Source organism: Hyperoodon ampullatus (genome assembly GCF_949752795.1).
Source record: "Hyperoodon ampullatus genome assembly, chromosome: 9".
Lineage (NCBI taxonomy): Eukaryota > Metazoa > Chordata > Mammalia > Artiodactyla > Ziphiidae > Hyperoodon > Hyperoodon ampullatus.
The window spans coordinates 81,018,876-81,039,572 of NC_136922.1; the positions used below are offsets into that span (position 1 = coordinate 81,018,876).

General features: G+C 39.7%; 3 protein-coding genes across 22 annotated transcripts in view; all 3 read right to left on the reverse strand.

The window, feature by feature from the left end:
• CADPS2 (calcium dependent secretion activator 2) overlaps positions 1-20,697 on the reverse strand; it is a gene marked incomplete at its 3' end in the record, with an annotated part of 487,123 nt that overhangs the window by 324,034 nt on the left and 142,392 nt on the right. The gene's annotated exons all lie outside the window — the stretch shown is intronic.
• RNF133 (ring finger protein 133) lies at positions 11,002-12,149 on the reverse strand (the record flags this gene model as incomplete). Its single annotated transcript, XM_079711681.1, has 1 exon — positions 11,002-12,149. The coding sequence occupies exon 1, from the start codon at positions 12,130-12,132 to the stop codon at positions 11,002-11,004; it is 1,131 nt and encodes a 376-aa protein (XP_079567807.1). The 5' UTR covers positions 12,133-12,149.
• RNF148 (ring finger protein 148) lies at positions 14,937-15,848 on the reverse strand (the record flags this gene model as incomplete). The annotated part of the gene is made up of 1 exon (XM_079711797.1): positions 14,937-15,848. The coding sequence occupies one exon, from the start codon at positions 15,846-15,848 to the stop codon at positions 14,937-14,939; it is 912 nt and encodes a 303-aa protein (XP_079567923.1).

Genomic DNA, 20,697 nt, shown 5'->3' on the forward strand with positions numbered 1-20,697 from the left:
CAAACTAAAATGACTGCAGCTTGATGTATACTACTGAGCATTTCTGGAACCATAAGAGTCTGTAGCAAGACTTGAATCTATTTGAGGAGGTCACAGAGGCTTCCCTGAGGAGGTGAATGGAGGTATGAAGACCAAGAGGAATCAGTTGGGAAATGAGGGGAGACCAAGGGACCATGGGGTAGGGTGGGACACAGCTGGTCTCAGCGGGCTTCAGGGAAGGGAATGAGACTGTAGTGGTGTGAGAAGAGATTGGAGAGAAGGGACAGGCTTTAGAAGCCTTGGAAAGGTATCTGGTCTTTATCCCCAGAGCAGGGAATGCCATCCAAATATTTGTCAGGGAGTCACATGATAAAGACTGCATTTTGAAAACAGCTAAAATTTACTCTAGGGGCTTTATATATATTAACCCTCAAACACATAAGGTAGGTGCTAGTATCTGTTTTAAAGGTAAGAAACAAAAGCACAGAGAGGTAAAGACACTTGTCCGAGGTCACACAGCCAGACTGTAGAGGGGTGAAAATCTAAGCCCAGACCATGCAATCAAGTGTGGTGACTGATCGACTTATGGCTCATTAAACTGAGTGGGATAGAGCAAGGAGCCGGGAGAATGAAGAGAATGAGGAGGCCGACTGCACTCCTGCTATCCTCTGCTCCCTTGTGATGCTTTCCCCAGCTTATGCCAGGTCTTCATCCTGTGCCTTCTTAGCACTTCCCATCCTCTCTGAAGGTATGAAATATACCTGTCCTCAAGCAAGCAAATTCTGTACAGCATCACTGTCTCTCTCCCCTGCTTAGACTATGAACTGCATTAGAACTGCACCTTTAAAGCCTCTACAGGGTCTGGTATCATTGGATATTCAAATTCTACAGAAAATAATGAGGTTCTTATAGTCGTAATGGATTTTGGAAAGTTACTAAATCCGAAAGGGTGGGGGAGTTTTGACCAGTGTGGAATGAGGTTTTCACTGATTCAATGTAAAGAAATGAACATAAAGATTACAAAGTAATTCTAATAAAGCTAAATTTCCTCCATATTTTAACAGTAGAAATCATATGTACAAGTCACTTCTATGTAATACAATATTATTAACAATAGATTGTGGGTTAGTTTTTTGTTGTTGTAGTGGCAAAAAAATAAGAGGCTATATTTGACATTGTTTTTTTTTTTTTAATCCATGAATTCCCAAGGTTTAGAAACCACTGATTTAACCAATCCCATTCCCTTTTCAAATGTTAAGAAATCATACCTTAAAACTGGTAGCAATCTTTTAAAAAACATATAGGTAAGTGATATGTCTAGACCTTTATCTGTAAACTAGGAAGCAGGTGCTCACAAAAGACCCTGCCTTATAACTTATCTAAATCCGTTATACAAACTCTAGAGCCCTTAAAGCAAATCTAAACCCCCTAAACCAACAAAGGCTTCTCGCATTGTCTGAGGGTAGGAACTGAGGCGAGTTTATATCCAAATGAACATAAATGTGATTTGAGAAGTATAAAACTATTTTTTGGAAAAAAAATACACATGCTCTCCCCATCACCAATAATACAAGGTTTTTATAAAGCTTTTTTCTTCTAATATTAGCTAATAGCAGATCTTTTAGTCTTCCTTTATAGATATCTTCCAACTCAATGATTAGCTTAAATCTCCCTAAGCCGATGGCAAATTCTCCTTAACCCTGTAACTACAGAGCCAGAAACTGAAGAATTTACCAAACCACTCACTCCGAGCACAAATCTAAACAGAGAAGCACGATCACTGAGCACTAGCTGGGCTTCCAATCTGCACAGACTGAAAGTCTTAACGGGAAAAAAAGATCATGCTCACAGTGGAAAAGGGAGCATGATAAATGTAAATTTGTGAAGTCAATTTCTATATGCATACATCATGGTATTATAGAAAATTTTAGAAAACTCTGAAAGGTCCTGGGTTGGGCTGCCTTGTTCTGCCTATTCTATGAAGAAGTTGTTTTTTTTTTTTTTTTGCGGTATGCGGGCCTCTCACTGCTGTGGCCTCTCCCGTTGCGGAGCACAGGCTCCGGACGCGCAGGCTCAGCGGCCATGGCTCACGGGCCCAGCTGCTCTGCGGCATGTGGGATCTTCCCGGACCGGGGCACGAACCCGTGTCCCCCGCATCGGCAGGCGGACTCTCAACCACTGCGCCACCAGGGAAGCCCTGAAGAAGTTTTTTGTTTGTTTGTTTGTTGGTTTTGTGGGGGCCGTTTGCCTTCATTATAACGATATAGAAAGTAAATTTTTAAAATGTATATTACATTTACAGTCTTATACTATCTAATGTTCAGTAAATCCCTAAAATCATTTATCTTTATCGTATGGAAGAAAATGTGCCATTTCCACCTTTACAATATTCCAACCCCAGTTGTGTAATGCTGTTCACCTCACCCTCACGTCTGCTGCACTGCTCTCCTCTCGACGAGGAAAGAATGTACCAAAACCTGGAAGGAAATCAGACCTGAGTGTTCAAGGTGTGACACAAGCTGAGAGACTCAACTGTTCTCAGTCAGTTTTGCCACTGGTGGAATAGGAATTATATCCCTTTTTTCAAACAGTTTTTTGAGTATTATATGAAATAATACAGTAAAATAAGCTTTTAATCAGTTATGCGAAGTATGATCCGTGGACCAATGCCACGGATTGTTACCAGTCCCCCGACAAGTACAGAGAGTATGTCTGTAGAAACTTGCAGTGATGCGACATTGCCATGACATCCCAATACATGATTTTGTACCAGTATTTTGTTATGAAGATGTCCAAACATACAGAAAAGCTGAAAAAAGTTTGTAGTGGTTTGAAAATCACTGACTTAACTGATCCTACTGCTTTATCAAATGTGAAGAAATCATTAAGTTAAAACCCACAGCAAACAATCTCTTTTGTTCTGACATTTACCTTCAACCTAGATTCCACAAATAACATTTTACTCAAGTTTTTCTTTCATATAACTATCCGTCCCCTCCATCAGTCCAAATTATTTTCATTATACATTTCAGAATTAGTGAAATGCATGATATCTTGTGTTTTTACAAAATAATCCACAATGGATTGAAAATAATACAGGTCCTTTGCTGAAGATACATCATCTCAAACTTTTTTTTTTTTTTTTGAGAAGATGGATGATGTCCTAATGTTGACACAGAAATTGGGAGAAGATATTTCTAAAAACCAAATTATATTTTCCACAACACTATCAGCATACCAGAAAATGAGCTACTGTCCTTTCAGATGGAAGGTTTATAAAACATGAATCTTGAGGATTGCGAGTGATTTGCTCCTGATAAGCCAAGAGCCTACAAGCAGAAAAAGTTCCAAAATGAAAAAAGAATTTCTGGAAAGTAAATCAATCTTAAAAGCAAACATTCTGTTAAGTCAAAGAAAAATGAACCCCAAACCTTTTGAACTACATTTCCCTGGCATATAATGACTCTCACTAAATATCTGTTGAACGATACCTTGTAGTTATTTGTTTTTCCACCAGATGGCAACTATGGGTGGAATAACAATGGTTTTAATCTCCACATGTGATTTTCAGGATCTTGCAAGACTTCAAAGGTATAAATCCAGTCACCCTTCCAGAGCTTGAATTCCCTCACCACCACCGCCGCCGCCACCACCATCAAAACGACATCCAAACCACCAAACTCCTCTAGGGAAGAGAAACTCTCGGCTCTCAGAGGCAATGGCCTGCCTATGGGCAGGACCCACTACCTGAAAGTCCTTTGTTTCCAGGGGGCAACACTCTCCCTGTAGCTGTCACTCTCTTACCTACTTGTAACCCCTGTAAGAGAAGAGACAATCTAAATTCTCCCCAGGCCATTCTTCAGGTGTTCAAGTGAGCTAACACTGTCTTCAACCTTCCAGGTTAAACACTCCTCAGATGACAGGGCGCCCTCACCAACGTGAGGGCTCTCCTGGCACATGCCCCAGTTTTTCTGTGTTCTAGCACTGGGCCCTTGCTCCTTTCAGGCCTTTGTCCAGTTGTTCATCTTCTTGACAAAACCTTCTCTATTTAAAACTGCAACTCTGCCTCTGACAAGTTCCCATGCTGTTTTGTTTTTCTACACAGCACTTATAACTACTCAATAAATTAAATTTATTTTTTTATAATTTCTTTCCACTAGAAAGGAGAAAGTAAGCTCCATGAGGGCATTGGGTTTATTCACCCCTGTATTTCCAAGGCAAATCAATATTTAATGAATGAATGCATGAAATGATTCATCAATGAATTTGCCACATAAGTAAAATCTCACCATTAATGTGAAGGACAGCAATTCTAGTTACAGAAGAAACGCTGCTACTAATGCAGTAGGAAAGGCCGCACACCTTAAGATGGCCTGCTTAGATGCTCAATGGCACTCCTCTTGTACTTACTTTCAGCTACAATGTTAAAGATACTAAACTGAGTCTCCCTCCAGTGTTTGTGAAGCTGGTTTTATGGATCCAGACTGAGGAATTTACATGATTCTTTTTTTTTTTTTTTTTGCGGTACGTGGGCCTCTCACTGTTGTGGCCTCTCCCGTTGTGGAGCACAGGCTCCAGACGTGCAGGCTCAGTGGCCATGGCTCACGGGCCCAGCCGCTCCGGGGCATGTGGGATCTTCCTGGACTGGGGCACAAACCTGTGTCCCCTGCGTCGGCAGGTGGACTCTCAACCACTGTGCCACCAGGGAAGCCCCATGATTCTTTTTTGAATTTCATCTGCAGCCCACTGTTTTAGTATGTTCAGTTATTTTCGGACCTTTAGTGAATAGGTGGTATTAAACGTTATCCTTTTCCAGTGAGTACTGCTCAGTCCAGTGCATGGATTGCCCTAAGCTGTTTCTGCTTCTCAGGTTGTGTTTTTTGTTTTTTTTTTTTTTTTTTTTTTGCGGTACACGGGCCTCCCACTGCTGTGGCCTCTCCTGTTGCGGAGCACAGGCTCCGGACGCGCAGGCTCAGCGGCCATGGCTCACCGGCCCAGCCGCTTCGCGGCATGTGGGATCTTCCCAGACCAGGGCTCGAACCCGTATCCCCTGCATTGGCAGGCGGACTCTCAACCACTGCGCCACCAGGGAAGCCCTGTTTCTCAGGTTTTTTTCTATCCTTCTATTTTGAAATTCATAAGCCATCTAAAATCTCTTCATTTCCTCACAACTCCCTTGGCAATGTGATAGTGGTGGCAGAGAAACCAGAACCGGGAGAGAAAAGGAGTAAGCATTAATGCACAAGCCATGCATAAATCAGAGCAGCTGGATACCTGAAATATGCCTAAATGTGTCTCTAGAAAACTTAACAGCAACTATTATTTGTGTCATGCTTTAAAATTTACAGTTATTTTCATTTACGCTATTTCTGATTACAACCGTATGATGCAGCCTTCTGTGAAAATGAACTGACCCTCTGCGACAGAAGAGGTTCTTAAACTGGAAGGTCCATCAGAATCAGCTAGAAGACTTGTTAAAACAGACTTTTGGGTCCTCCAGAGTTCCTGACTCCACAGGTCTGCAGTGGGGTCTAAGAATGTGCAGTTCCAACAAGTCCAGGTGATGCTGATGCTGCCGGTCTGAGGACCACTGTTGCGAGATGCTCTGCCCTGGGGCAAGGATATGAATGTGCAGGCCATCCGATGTAAAGGCTTGGTGTTCTTTTCAATAGGCAACTGTGCTTCCTAGGCCTGAACTTTTAAAACAAACTGCTACTATTAAGAGAATTATAAAAATTACTTTTTGCCCCTTTCCAACTTCAGAGGAAAGGAAGGCTCTATAAAACCCCTCTGACTGAAGTTTTTACACAAGAGAACTACCAATTCCAGAAGCAGTACCTCCTAAATGGAAGTATCCTTCCCTAGAGCTTGATTGTCTTTCTTCACTCACTCAGACACACCCTACCCACACCCTCCCCTGCCCACACTCCTCTTTCCTAATTATTTATTTTGAAATCTCAGGAGTTACTGCTTTAACCATCCTGCTGCTAGCACTTTCAACTCCTCTAGCTGGGATTTTTCTTCCAAGGCCCCATCTTTGAAGTCCTCAACACGAGACTTACCTAAACACTTTCTCCTTTACTTAAAAAGTAGCTTTCCAAGCTTCCTCCTACATCATCACCTCCTACTGGCCCAGGTCAGAAACCAAGGAGTCATCCTTGACTCTTTTTCTCAACTCCTTCTGACCCATACCCTTCTCTTCTGTATCCACTATGTGTTGCTAAACTGAAGATGAAAGCTACAGGTTATAGGCAAGTTTTCAAACCACTGTGACTGTGATCAGTAAGAAATGAAGTAGAAAATTCCTATCAGAAAATGAGATCAAAGAACATTATCCTGGACATGACCCACCTTCTATTCATCTCACCCAATTCACCTGTCACTGTTTTCGTTCATATTTTCATCTTATCAACTCCTGGATTATTGCAACTACCCGCAAAATTCCCGGTCTTCATTTTCCTAAACCAAAATTCTACACGACGCTCAAAAGGTCTTTAAAAAACACTGTTATTCACTGTTCCCTCCATGAGCATGCCCTCTGTCCCAATCCAGTAGCGCCATTTCAAATGTTATTTTCTTATTTAAGTGTTCCTTGCCTTTCCAGTTGAAATCCACTCCTTCATACTCCCAGAAGCTTTTAACAATTCCTCTCCATGAAATGTAACCCTTTATAACTTGATATTTAGATTCTTACCTATATTTTTCAGGAAAGTGAAAACAAGTAAATCTGTAGGAATCAGAGGATAAAACTAGAACTTGACTAATGTAAAGACTCTTTGGAAGAGCCCTATGGCAGTGGTTCTCAATCTTGTCTGCATATTGGAAACACCTGGGTACCGGGTACCTGGGCCCCACCCCAGAGGTCTTGGGTGCAGCAAGGGCATTGAGCATTTTCAAAGCCCTTCAGGTGATTCTGCCATGCAGCCAATGCTGAGAAGTACTGCTCTATGGGGAATATAAAAAAGAGTTGAGATTAATAAAGGATTCTTAAATAGAATCAGTGGAAATCAGGAGAGATGACTCAGGGTAGGCAAATGGTACTGCAGACAAAAAGTCTTGAAGTCAAGGAATTCCGTAGCACTTCGTAGACAGAGTAGGACTAACATGGCTTACAACTAGTTGTAGGCTGAAGTTGGAGGAGATGAGATGGGCTTGGAAAGGATGGTTAAGGGAAACTAGGCTTGGAATGAGAACAAAGAGCAAGTGGTGGAAATGAGGTCAAGTGAATTCAGAGAAGGAATTCTGAAAAAGGCGCTGGAAGTTGGGAGGTTTTCAAAGACGATAGAACTTCTGTGGCAGCAACGAATGTTACAGATGTAGGAAAGTTTCCAAACCAGGGTTACCCTGCTTATCAACAGTGATGAGGAAAATTCCTATCGGCAGCTGAAGTCAAAAAACACATATCTTGGAGGTCTGACAAAGAGGACAGCACAGTTGCAGAGAGAGGTGTTATAAACTGTGGTGTAGTTATTTTAAAGAAGGGACTTTTTTGGAGAGATTGTGACGGAATAACTCTAACACCTGTGCCCCGGGATCAGTTCATCTCTCCAACTTAAAGTACATTATCCATCCCCCCTGCCAAAAAAGTTCTCATAGTTTAGAAAACCAGGTATGTATCTTAAGATATTTCTGTATCAGTAATTGTAATAACCCATAATCCTTATTTTTATTACTAAGCACTAAACATTTTTTAAAATGAAGTACAAAACCAAATAAATTCTAAAAACAAACAAACAAACAAACCCCAGTGCTCCCAGTAAATGATGGAGCGGGAACATGGCGTTGCCATTAAATGGACTCCTTCGCAGTTTCAACGTGTGAAGGCTTCCTCTGTACTTCAATGCGTCTTCAAATTCTGATCCTTTCTCCCACTTGATTCCTGCATGCTGCTTCAAAAACCAGTGAGTTTTGCAGAAGGAGAAAACACTTTAACTGTATATCCTAAGCTTAAATACCATCAGAAATGCCAGATCCTGGCTCACTAAATCCTTTGAAATACATTATTGTAAATATTATGGCCGATCAACATCTGTACAGGACAACTGCATTACAACAGTTCTATAGCAAGAGACAGGAATACGATCAGTGTAGTGTCATATAATATGAGGAACTATATAGGTAAATTCACCTATGGCATCGCCCAATCAGTGGTCAAGTGCTTTAGAATCATTTTCACTTCAGTAGATAATAAATCCAATTTATCCCAGTTATAAGGAAAAAAGTTCACTTTTTATAAGGAGTATCAAACCCCCCTACCTAGCGAGGTGAGCAGGGGGAATCAATTACCAGAGAAATGCAAAAATGTATACAAAGGAGAAATGCAAGGGAAATCCATTATGACACTGGTGTTGGGGGCAAAATAATTCATATTATAGCCCCAGGCCATTATGGCAAAATACATCTGCATCACTAGGTAAAGAGAAAATGGTGTAGCCCACAAAATAGGTAAAAATCTATTACAATGAATAGTACCTAACATTTGACATAGCAGTGCTATTTCCAGGTTCTAGTTATTAAACCCAGAGTGAAAGTGGTTTACTGATCTGCTTACAGCATTCTAAAGACAAGGATTAAAACTGCTGTTTTGTTCTGACATAAGAAACAGCTATGGAAAGAATTTAGTCCACTGCCTGCTACGTAGGCACTCAGCAATGACAGTTCCCAAGTTCACTGATGTGACCTTTCCTTCCCCATTTCACATACAGATTCTAACTATCCTTTAAAGAACATCTGTTGAAAATTCTCTCAAAACCACAAGCACACCGTGTTAAATGTTTGATGTTCACATTAACAAGAGACATTGCATGCGAATTTCTTACACATGAGGGTAAGTCAGGTCTAAGATTGACAATGATGAACAAAGTGGAAGAAAAGGAGGGAAAGAAAAGAAAGGAGAAAGCAACGAGAGTGCAGAGGAAGGATGGAAAGAACAATGTTGGTGTCGGTGTGAAGAGCAAATAACAAATTCCTCAAGTGTTGGGTCTATCACGGAACACATACCCCACATGAATCTGCTGAAAGTACACAGAACTATAATAACCTGAGAACCCTGGGCTTGGGGACTGCCAGCATTACCAGATGCATTCATTTCCATTGCTCCAATGATTCCAACAGGTAACCAGAGAAAGTCAGTCTAGCCACCCCTATAAGCTGCCAGGCCCTCGTGGCAGAGATGCCAACAGTGGCCAGTCTGAGAATGACAGCTTATTCTGGCTTAGGAATCCTACCAGATGTGGCTCCCATGGGGTCCTCAGTGTCCTGTCTCTTCGGTGTGATCTGTGGACCTTCAGGAAAGGACTCTACTCTGAAGATAAACTCAGAAAGATACGTGAAACAGTGTTCCAGCGAAATCCTTCAGCAGCCTTGGTGCTATGCAAGTCCTTCAAAGAGCAGCTCCTGGGATTAATTTCATCAAAACACCTCTCCATGGTTGGGTATATAAAAAAAAAAGCCTGTATGTACCAAGCAAGGCATCACCCCCATCTGGCCATTTGCCTAGTTTGTGCTGTGTCTCAGTTCTCCCTGGCCTTCGAGGAATGTCCTTCCTCCTTTAAATAGTCTTCTTCGGCATTGCAGTTAGAATCAACTACTGCCCTCCTGCCAGTCTCTGGATTCCAGTATTGTTAGCACTGAGCAACTCATGAAATTCCTATTAATAAAGCTCTCTCTAGGGTTGCACAAGAAATCAAATCCCTGTGTCAGCCCTGGAGAGTTCAAAGACCTTTGTTAAAATTACACATGCTAAATTGTAATAGTGAGTTCTGGGCTAAAAATTGTAATTTTCTATATTTTCCAAAGCGATTTGGGATGAAAATTTTCAGGATTATGTTCCCATTATTTTGTATGACTGGGATAAAACTGTCCAGTTTTTCAGATTAACACATAACAGTTACATTATTTAAAAGATAATAATTATTCATTTACTCAAATATTTGAGGGTCCGGCACTGTGCTGCATCCTAGGAATACAGTGAACAAAACAAACAAGCCCAATATGTCATAATAACTTCTACATTGTGGTACTTATCTACAAAATAATATGACATAGTTAAACTGTATTATGTAATTGCTAGGGAGTAGGGTGGGACACATGGGAAATAAATACACTATTACTAAATATAGGAATTCTCCATTTAAGTCTTTCTATACATTATGAACATGTAACAATTATGATAAGCAATACTGGGCACTGAAATATCTCCTATTCACTTAAGGAGTGCTAGCATTTTACCTTTAAAATTTCTATCATTATATATATGCAGATCACATAAGATGTACTCATGGCTGAACAGAACTATTTGTCAAAATACTAAAATTCTATACAGCAAAATTTTCATGCCAAGAATGAAGAAAACACAGCACAATGACTTCAAAATTAGTATACTGTACTATAAATGTCAAAAGCTAAATTTTGTTCCTCCTAGTATATAAAAGGTAATTTATGTTTTTCAAACTTCATTGATAGTTTCTGTAATATAAGGAATGTGTAAATATGTTAACAATTTTCTTACCAAAATAAAGCCATATATATATATATATATATATATATATATATATATATATATATATATATATACAAAAAAATTTAGGGAATAAACTTTGTCCTTGGTTGGGAATTCCCTGACGGTCCAGAGGTTAAGACCTGGCACCTTTCACTGCGGGGGCCTGGGTTCAATCCCTGGTCGGGGAACTAAGATCCCATAAGCTGCACGTTGTGGCCAAAAAAATAAAAAGCAAAGTTCATCCTTGGTTTAACATTCATGTGCATACAGAAATAAACATATATACTCACAGGAGTAACACACACTGACAAAAAGTTACATTTAGCAAAGGTGAAAAATGGGGGGAAAAAATCCTGCTAGTACTTTTTTTCTGTCTCTGAGACTGGACAAAGAATGTAGAAAACTACCGAAGTAACAAAAAAAAAAAAGACACAAAAACCACACTTCAGACAAACTGCTTGTTAGTACTTAGGACCTGATTTCACAGACAGGTTTAATCCACTTCCTCAAAGGTCATGCTGTCAAGGTGGAGGATGAACGTCTGCTGCTACTGAATTAGAAGGGCCATCGTTCTGAGAAGTAGGGTATTCCTCCTCCACGTGGGTCACTTTATTTGACCTTCCTGCAGGAGGAAGTTCATTATTTGTGCCCTCTTCACGAGGTGATAGGATACCAGGCAATTCATTCAACATTAGAACTTGCAAAGATTCTGTTCCATCTTCAACATCCACCTGAATCTCCAAAGCTTTAAGAATGTCACATTTGCACATGGGGCATGTCCCATGGGCTAGAATCCAGGGGTCAATGCAGTTCTTGTGGAAAAAATGTTTACAAGTCAGAATACGAACTGTATCATTAGGCTTATAGAGTTCAAAGCAAACTACACAGCTATCTCCATTTGGACTTACTTCCTTGTCCCCCTCTTTAAGTACCCGAAGTTGAAGCTGGCCACATGCTTTCTTGAGATCAGTTGTTAACCGCTGCCATCTCCCGTTCTGAATCCTTGCTACCCAAAGTCTTCGAATATGATAAAAGATGAAATACACTAGTGTAGCGGTTGTGACGATCACAAAAGCGACAAAATAGTGATTCATCCAGATGATGTGTTTTCTTCCCACCTCAATCATGACTGTAACGTGAACTCCCTTCTGAATTAAACGCAAAATCTCCATGCCTTTCAAGTTACCAATCATCACCACAACGATGTCTTCAAACGTCTGATGAGACATGGGAAAAACCTGATTGCCAGTTCCTCGCAAGTTATAGATGATCACTCCGCTGGCTCCCTTCTCCACGGCCACCTTGATCTTCTGCGTGAAGGTACAGCCTCCCCGTTCAACAAGTGCGAGCCATGTCTCCGAGTTCTTCGATGTGCTGAAACCGGTACTGGGGTTACATGCATTTTGCCTTTTTCCCTCTGGAGGCACGATAACTCCCACCACTCTCTTCAGAGCAGAGCTTCTTCCAAACACTCCAGTCTCCCCCAACTCTGACAACACGTGATTCCCAACGTGAAATGATATGTTCATGTAAGCGGTCCAAACAGCGCTGGCTCTGCAACAGTGCTGGCTAAGCAGCCAAAGGAAACCGAATTTCATGAGCCAGGAAGAGGCAGTGTTGTTTCTCCGAGTGCCAATCTTGAGTAGACGCATCTCTCTCTTAGTGACTGAAGGACTAACCCAACAAAAAGATGTGGCTTCTACATCTGCTGACAATCAACATAAAATATTAAAATGAAAAAAACCTTCTGGATGAAAACAAGTTCCACTGTCTTCCAGCATGTTTTTGTAAGAAATTCTTAAAGATGTCTTATGAGTTTCAGATTTTTTTTGAGAGAAAGAGAAAAACTTTAGATTGAAAAAAAAATCCCAGTCTCACTACTGTAACTCTACATACTGCTTACTGTTGGGTGGCATGATTATGACATAAAAGACAACACGGCCAATTAGGTAAGAGCTTAGAGCATGCTGTACATTTATTGGCTTGGCTGTTTCAAATGTTGCTATGGGTAATTTCAGTGTTGTTACAGGATGGATTCAATCCTTGAGCTACTACATGTAATGTTACCTGGTATCACGTTAAAGTAAAGAATATTAAAAATTATATAATGCAACGCATTTTAAAACCTGAAAGTATATGCAAGAAAGGCCATACGATTAACACTCTCCTTCACAATCAATGAAGTAAATATCTGTATCAAAATGGCAAGTTTTAAAACCATGAATGATAATTAAAAATTAGCACTATGACCAGATATGGGATAAAAGTGGTAAGTAACACTGTTTTTAACTCACATTTGGTCACAGTGCAAATTTATCTATCATGTAAATTTTTGAACTGAATTTATTTAATAAAGCTTGCTCAGAAATTTGTTGGACAGGTTTGGTTTTGATTTAACTTTTAGAAGTAGGGCATCCCGTTAAACTACTTCAGCCTCACTACCCTCACTCTTACACTGATTATACATAGGGATGACAGCAGTAAAGACAGAAAAGACTAATCTCATTTCTCTGCAGACCTTGACATCTGTTAGTAATCTCACAATATTTTGAGGGAAGAGGAGGACGGGTGTAGGGGAAAAGATTAAATATAGCAATATTAGTTTAGCACAATTTACTTTGAACAAAAATATAGCTATAGATTTTAAAAAGAAAAACTCCAAGGTCCTCACTTAAATTTAACCACTGACAGCAGTGATTGTTAAAGGTCATAGATGCTTTTAACAAAATGTTTGCCCAAATCAACAAACATCATTGGTGGAAGACCCCACATACACTGTCAGTTCTGCCTATATGCTTGCTACACTTCGGCCAATGCCACAATATGACTTCAAAGCCAAAGAATGACATGTGAACTAACAAATACGGGCAGTCACTGGCACTGCCATACACTTTCTCAGGGGTATCTCTCAGCGGTTCTTATTCACCAACTAGGAAACCAAAGCCAAGGATTTTGACCTTGGACATAAATGTCTCTGACCTCTATGCATAGGGTACTAAGAGACACTTTAGGTTGGGTCTCACCAGGACTACGGGATCTAGTGTATTCTTATGAAATATCAGTCAACAACATGCCAGCTCAAAGTAGAAAAGAGGAAGGAGAAATGGTCCCTAAAGGCCCAACAAAAAGTGGCATTAAAAGAAAAGAACATTGATGTGACACCTTCGGCTCACAGTGGTCGATTTTCTTTCCCAAAGACCATTAATCTGATTTCCACATACCCACTCTTTAAAAAAGACAGTGAGGCACACAGTGTGTTGACTCACAAATTGCCATTTGAGTTGGACATCAATGCTTTAGCATATTATCCAGAGAGATTTTCATCAAAACAACAAAACCCACATCTTCAGGCCTCTCATTGTTATACAGGTGTTTATCTACCAGAAAAAAGGAAGAGGCAAAATAAGGCAAGAGATACAATTTGGAAAGGCAAATGAACAAAATTGCAGTTATGCTCTAGGTCTATATTATCAAAATGTCCCAAATAGACACATACCACCATCTTAAGAGGAGCATTTACTAGAGTCAATTCTAGAAGGAAAATTTGCAACCATAGCCGATTCACTATGCTAGGATTTAAAGGGCTCTGGCAAACAAGGTGATTTTTTTTTTTTTATAATGCTGCCCTAAATTAGGCTTATAGTAATTTTTTTTTTTCTTTTTTCTTTTTTTTTTTTTTTTTTTTGCGGTATGCGGGCCTCTCACTGCTGTGGCCTCTCCCGTTGCGGAGCACAGGCTCCGGACGCGCAGGCTCAGCGGCCATGGCTCACGGGCCCAGCCACTCCGCGGCATGCGGGATCCTCCCAGACCGGGGCACGAACCCGTGTCCCCTGCATCGGCAGGCAGACTCTCAACCACTGCGCCACCAGGGAAGCCCAGGCCTATAGTAATTTAAAATATTTTTAGTTACATAGCCAGAAGTGTTACCATCTAAAATAATTATTTGGAACACATTACCTACCCAGTCAATAGCTTTGGCAACCAGATTTTCTGGGTATTAATAAAATTAACCATGGAAAATTAAATCAAGATCTAAACCTATAATGAAGTTTACTGAATAGAAGTATTATTAGATATCAAAAAGTAAACATATGGAAGCAAAGTATAAAAATTAGTATAAAGAAACTTTAAAATATTATGACTAATTCTCTGTGGCATCAATGTCACAATCATTGTAATTTGAAAATCAAGACTAATTTGCTTTTAATGTATACTAATGTCCTTATTTAGATAAAGGCAAAAATGTATAACAAAACACTAGAAAAACAACATGTTCAAATAGATGCACACGATATGGAGTTTTATTTTTAAAGCACACAAATGTCACCCTCTTTAGTACTTGCGTAGACAAGCTGCAGTTGAATTTTCTCTCTACATAATGTGCTAAAAGAGAATTCATCTTAATTGTAACCTTTGGTAAGACTCAGTTACATCTTCAGGAGATTCTCTGGGTTTCTTAAGTTTTCAGAATGTCACACTTGCAGATGGGGCATGTCCTATGGGCTAAAAGCCAGGGGTCGATGCATGCCTTATGGAAAAAATGTTTGCAAGTTAAAATACGTACTACATCTTGAGGCTTGTATATGTCAAAGCAAACAACACAACTGTTTTCATCTGGATCTAGTTCCTTATCCCCTTCTTTGAGCACTTGCAGTTGAAGCTGTCCAATAGCTTTCTTCACATCTGCCTTTATCTGTCTTTGCCTCCTGGTGGAAGAATTGGGCACTCGAGGTCTCCAGGTACAGTACAGGAACAGGTAGGCCACTGTGGCAGTCAGACAGGTAAACAGAGATATGACATAATGGCTCAGCCAGGGCACGTGCATTCTCCCCACTTCAATGATGATCGTCATATAGACTCCTTTCTGAATCAAATGCAAAAGTTCCATGCCTTTCAGGTTGCCTATCATCACTGCGACTATATTTTCTGTTCCCTGGTGAGACATGGGAAATGCTGTGTTGCCCGTACCTGGAGAGTTATAGATGATCACCCCATTTGCTCCCTTCTCTGCTGCCATGTTGATTTTGTGTGTGAAAGAACAGCCTCCTCGTTCAATGAGGGCCAGCCAAGAGTCTGCTCGCTCAGGCCTGCTGAAATTGGTCATAGGATTACAAGCGTGCTGAGTCCATCCTTCAGGAATTACCACCACACCAGACACCGTTTCCAGAGGAGAATGATACCCGAACACTCCATTCTCTCCTGATTCTGATATAATCCGATTTCCCACCTGAACCGTTATATTCAGGTGGGCTGTCCAAATGGCTTTTCCTTTTGAGTCAGGAAGGCTAAGTAGTAGAAAGATGCTAAGCCTCAACAGTCGAGATGAAACAGAACTATGAATTGAAGGAGTAATTCTAAGTAGGCTCATTCTTCCATTTGCTATTAACGGACAAACATGAAGAAAAAAAAGACATCCGTTGTAAAAGAAAGCAAAGAAGCTATCTTCAAGTGCTGGCAGTAGATAATTAAAGCACGTAAATGGAAAAGGCCTGCGTGGATCAAAGATATCTTGCTCCTTCCAGCCTTTTTATTTTTGGTAGATTATCTTTCTCATGATGAAACAGAATAACAAGATTTGTTATTAGTACAATGTTATTTCAAGAAAATTGTGACTTCCTAATGGGGAAATTGTGACATCAGAGGTAGTTAAGCCAATCCAAGAGTTTATATTAGTGCACTGCATACTGAAATCCTATTGGCCAAAAAGCTAGGCAGCAATGACTCATGATAGGTACTAATCTGAATAAACTCTAAAGCAAAAAAAAAAATAAATTTTTAAAATACTTTGAGTTTCTTTTCTACTTCTGGATAGGCTGAAAAGCTGCCTAAACACTTTTTGCTCATTGTTTTCCTATCTATAAGGCAAAAGAGAAATCATTCATGTATGAGTGTATGTCCCTGTCCAGTCACCAGTTCTCAGATATGGTTCTGTGCTCCCCAATATGCCATTCTATGGGAAGCAGGAACAAATCATTCCCTCTCTCTTGCAACATTAAATGCTTATCCCAGGCCTAAAGAGGGTAATGTAATATAAACTTATACTGTTAGTCTGATGTATCGCCATCTTGCAAGGTGAATTCAACTTTATTCACTAAAATCACTACCAAGAACCTATACTATGTGCTGGGCAAGTACTAAGTATGGGTCATATGTTGGAGAAGACACATACACCTACTTTGTGGAGATTATCTGGTGAGGGCAGATTTTAAACAAAAACACAAACGTGTAACTGCAAGTTGTGATAAGAGCTCTGAAAGGAAAACAGAGTATCAAAAGAAAGAACAAATGTAAAGGGGACCCAAACTTTGATTCGAGGCCAGAGGCCCAGGGCATTGCTCTCTAAGAAAGTGATAGTCAGTCTGAAAAGATACATCAGAATTATCCCAGCAAAGTATGAGCTGAGGAGATTCCGGGCAGAGGAATCGGCAATTTCAAGACCCTAAGATAGCAAGGAACATGGCAAGTTAAAGGATCTGAAGGAACATGAGTTTGGCAAAGCAAGAGAGGCAAAAGTTAAGGTGATGAGGGAAGGCAAGGCCAACAGCAGTCAGAGGTTCAGGATCATGAACCATAGACCAAGGATTGTGGCTTATGTCCCAAGGACCAGAGAAACACACTGAAGGGTTTCAACCTGGGGAGGTGACTTCAGTGTTTCAAAATGTTCACGTTTTTAAAAGTGCATTTTGGCTTCCTGAAGTGGAAAATGGATTGGAGGAAGAGGAGAATAAATTGATGAGTGTCTTCCTTTAGGCAAAAGAAGACAGTGGCTGGGACTCTTGAAATAGCAGTAAGGATGTAGAGACAGACAAATCAAGTTACTTTAAAGGTTGAATTAACATACATGGTAACCGGAAGGGTAGTAGTAGGCAGAGCAAAGGATGACCACAGCTATCACAAGTCACTCCATTACTTAGTTGATGCAAACTGTAGAATCTTTACTGCTTTAAAGCTTGTTTGCGTTTATTTTAAATCTTCTCCTGACTTCACTCAAGGAGTCAATAAATTGGCAACACTCATTCAAACATTATTTACTGTATACAGGACACATGCTATGCATGTCAGAAAGAAAAGACAGCCTCCATTTGCTTGTGTGTGAAAGAGACAGCAATATTTAAATCAGAGGCATGTTAAGAATTCTGTCGTTTTCACAAAAGGAATTACTGTACTCCCTGGTCTGTAATATTTTAGTTAACATTTGATGTTAAAAATAAAATTGGAACCAATCAACTTGCCCCATGCACAGAATTTTATGCAGGCAACATTTCAGTTCACATCTGAAATGTCTTTACATGTAGACTTTTCCCAAGTTCAAACAGAGTGTGAAATCCTGGCTTATTTATTAGCAAAGTGAAGCCTTACCACGAAGACAGTTATCATCATCATATCAGAGGCTGTTTGTTAAATATACGATTATTTAACATTTGAAGATAGAATTACATTAGTTTTTAAATCCTAACTTTGCTTTTTTAGTTTGCTGATTTTCAAGGTTGAAGGAGTTTAAGTGGTAACTATATGTTAGCTCAAAACATCTCAAATCTAAAGGTTCTTCATATAGTTGAAAAGACCAGTTTGAAAAACTTAGTAATTCATTGTATTTTCTCACCATATGAGGAAGCGGTTAAGGCAATGGCAGTTAGAACTTCCCCCCTCTCTTTCGCCTGAGTCTTAGGACAAACGCACCTACAAAAAACAATCCTTTCTCTCTAACGTAGTGGTTCTCAAGTGGGGGATACTTTTACCTCCCAAGAAATATTTGGCTATTTCTGGAGACATTTTTGATTGTCACAATGGGGGAGTACTACTGGCATCTAGTGGGTAGAGGTAAGGGACACTGATAAATATTCTATAATGCACGAAACAGCCCTGTGCGATAAGTAATTTTCTGACCCAAAATGTCGATAATAGCCTTGGGAGGGAGGAATCGTCCCAAAACTCACTTGTCCCTGAGAAATGAGGCCTGAGCTCTTATCACAAAGTTTATAATTGGCAAAACATCCATCAAGGAGGATTCCTCAACCAGTCTCTGCTTCCTGTTTTCTTTGAAATAGAAACAGTGGACACCTGCACAAGTGCCTATTAGTCCATGAAGCCTGATTAAAAATTGCATCCATTTGATCAGGACCGGATCCAAGAGTCTTCTATGCTGGGGCCAGGATGTCTGAACAGGAAAGCAGGGAAGTGGGCAGTGGGGTGGGAGAAGGAGTGGAAAATGGATAACTGATTTTACTCTAATCTGTGACTTTTAGACCATTTATTCAATATATAGACTTTCTATCTTTATAACAGCCAAGTATTAAAGAGGGTTTCATTAGCCTACCTGCCAGGTTCAACCAAGGGAGACTGAAATATACTAAGGTTGGCTGATCACATTCAAAAATGCCTGCCTGTTCCACCTTGCCACTCTGCCTCTTTAAGGACAGTATGTTGATTTTTCTCTTATATATATTTTTTATATTATATATATTTTTAATAATAATATATTTTTATATTGTATTTCTTATATTTTTCTCTCGATTTTTAAAATAGTTATATTTATATTTTTTATATTATATTTCTTATAGTATATTTTTCTCTTGATTTTTCTCCCATTTCATTATCCCCCAAGGTGGCTACTGCTGTTCCAGGCAGACCACATTCAGAAGCACAAAGAGCCTTTTCTTCTCCCGTCTCTCTACATAAGAGCAAGACAATTTTCTTTTCCAGAAACCTACTAGACTTCCTTTAATGTCTCTCTGGCTAGCAGTGCTTTAGAGACCCATGCTTAATGGAACCCCTGGAAATCAGAGTAGAATTATCATGATCAGCTAAGGTTAACCACGATTTATCCTGCTATGGAAAACCCCTTCCCTGACTGAGCACATGGCAGGAGGGAACATGAAGGTAATCAGTGCCCTGCCCCCAAAGGGAAAAGGTATGAACTGGAAGGTGAGTAGGTAAACAAAGTTCCTGAGGTTTACCCAAAGGAATGATACTTAAATAACCATTAACCACAACAAACACATAATATTCACTATACAGAAGGTACTGATATGAGCCGGAGCCTATGTTACCAGGGACACAGCACGGCCCTGCTCTCAGGGGTCATCATCTAGGTAGAAGAAGGAGTTATACACCAATTAGGTACATGCATATATATATCTTAACTTCTAGGTTCTAATTAAAATTCAAGAAGGTTATCAATTTCATTAACTTGGTGGGGGTGGGGGTGGGAATCAGTTGATCTCTATCCCTCCGCTATTCATCAACCTCTGTTAAGAATGCTCAAACGTCCAGAAATCTCTACTTTGAGAAGAAAAATAGCCCAAAACTATCTGGGCAATGCTTTGTAATGTATCTATCTCTAAATGCAGGGAATACTGAAGAGACTTCAGTAAATTACCTCACAAGTCACCGTATCCAGGGCTATGATATTATTAGAGATCTCTAGGAATCCACAAAACACACTGGATTTGCATTTATTCTTAAGAAAACAACTGTATAGGGTTTCTGTGAGTAATTAAACGCATCATAATGGGCTTTGACAGGAAGAGAATACTGACTCTAAGTAGTTTACTGAGAACAACAAAATAGCAAGTAATGCTAATGATAAATACTCTCTGAAAGAGATATCTTTATTTCTAAAGATTTTTAAAGGCAAAACTTACTTTAAAACGTTATTATCTTCGATTGCAAATCTGTAAATCCTTATAAAAATTTCTTCTAAATTTCTCCCGTAAATTAGTCTCTACTCCCACATATTCTCCCAGACATATGCGATAAAAAAATAATTCTCCACATACAAATACACTTTTTCCACTTAATATTTCTGAACCCAGGAAAGTGTTCTGAATATACTAAAATGAAATACAGGAAATTAAAAAACTAATATATGAATCTTTGAATTACTTTCACAACCACATACTATACTAGAGGCAGGTACAGATGTGTAAAAGTCACAAAATTTACTCAGGCTCCTATTCATTATTCTTTATATTAACCAATAAAATAACTTTCAATATCACTAAAATCTCTGGTAACTAAGTATACTAGAAAGAAAAAATAGCCAAGACAGACATATTAAATCACCATATCACTAGCCACGATTTCTTCGCTATGTAAGCCAGGATTACTATTCTTCTCTATTTATCTGCACGCCTCTAACAGTGGGATGCATGATGAAAGGGTAACTTGTGTAAGAGTTCCAGAAGTCCAAAGCTCCAAGAAGCCTTTGCAACATT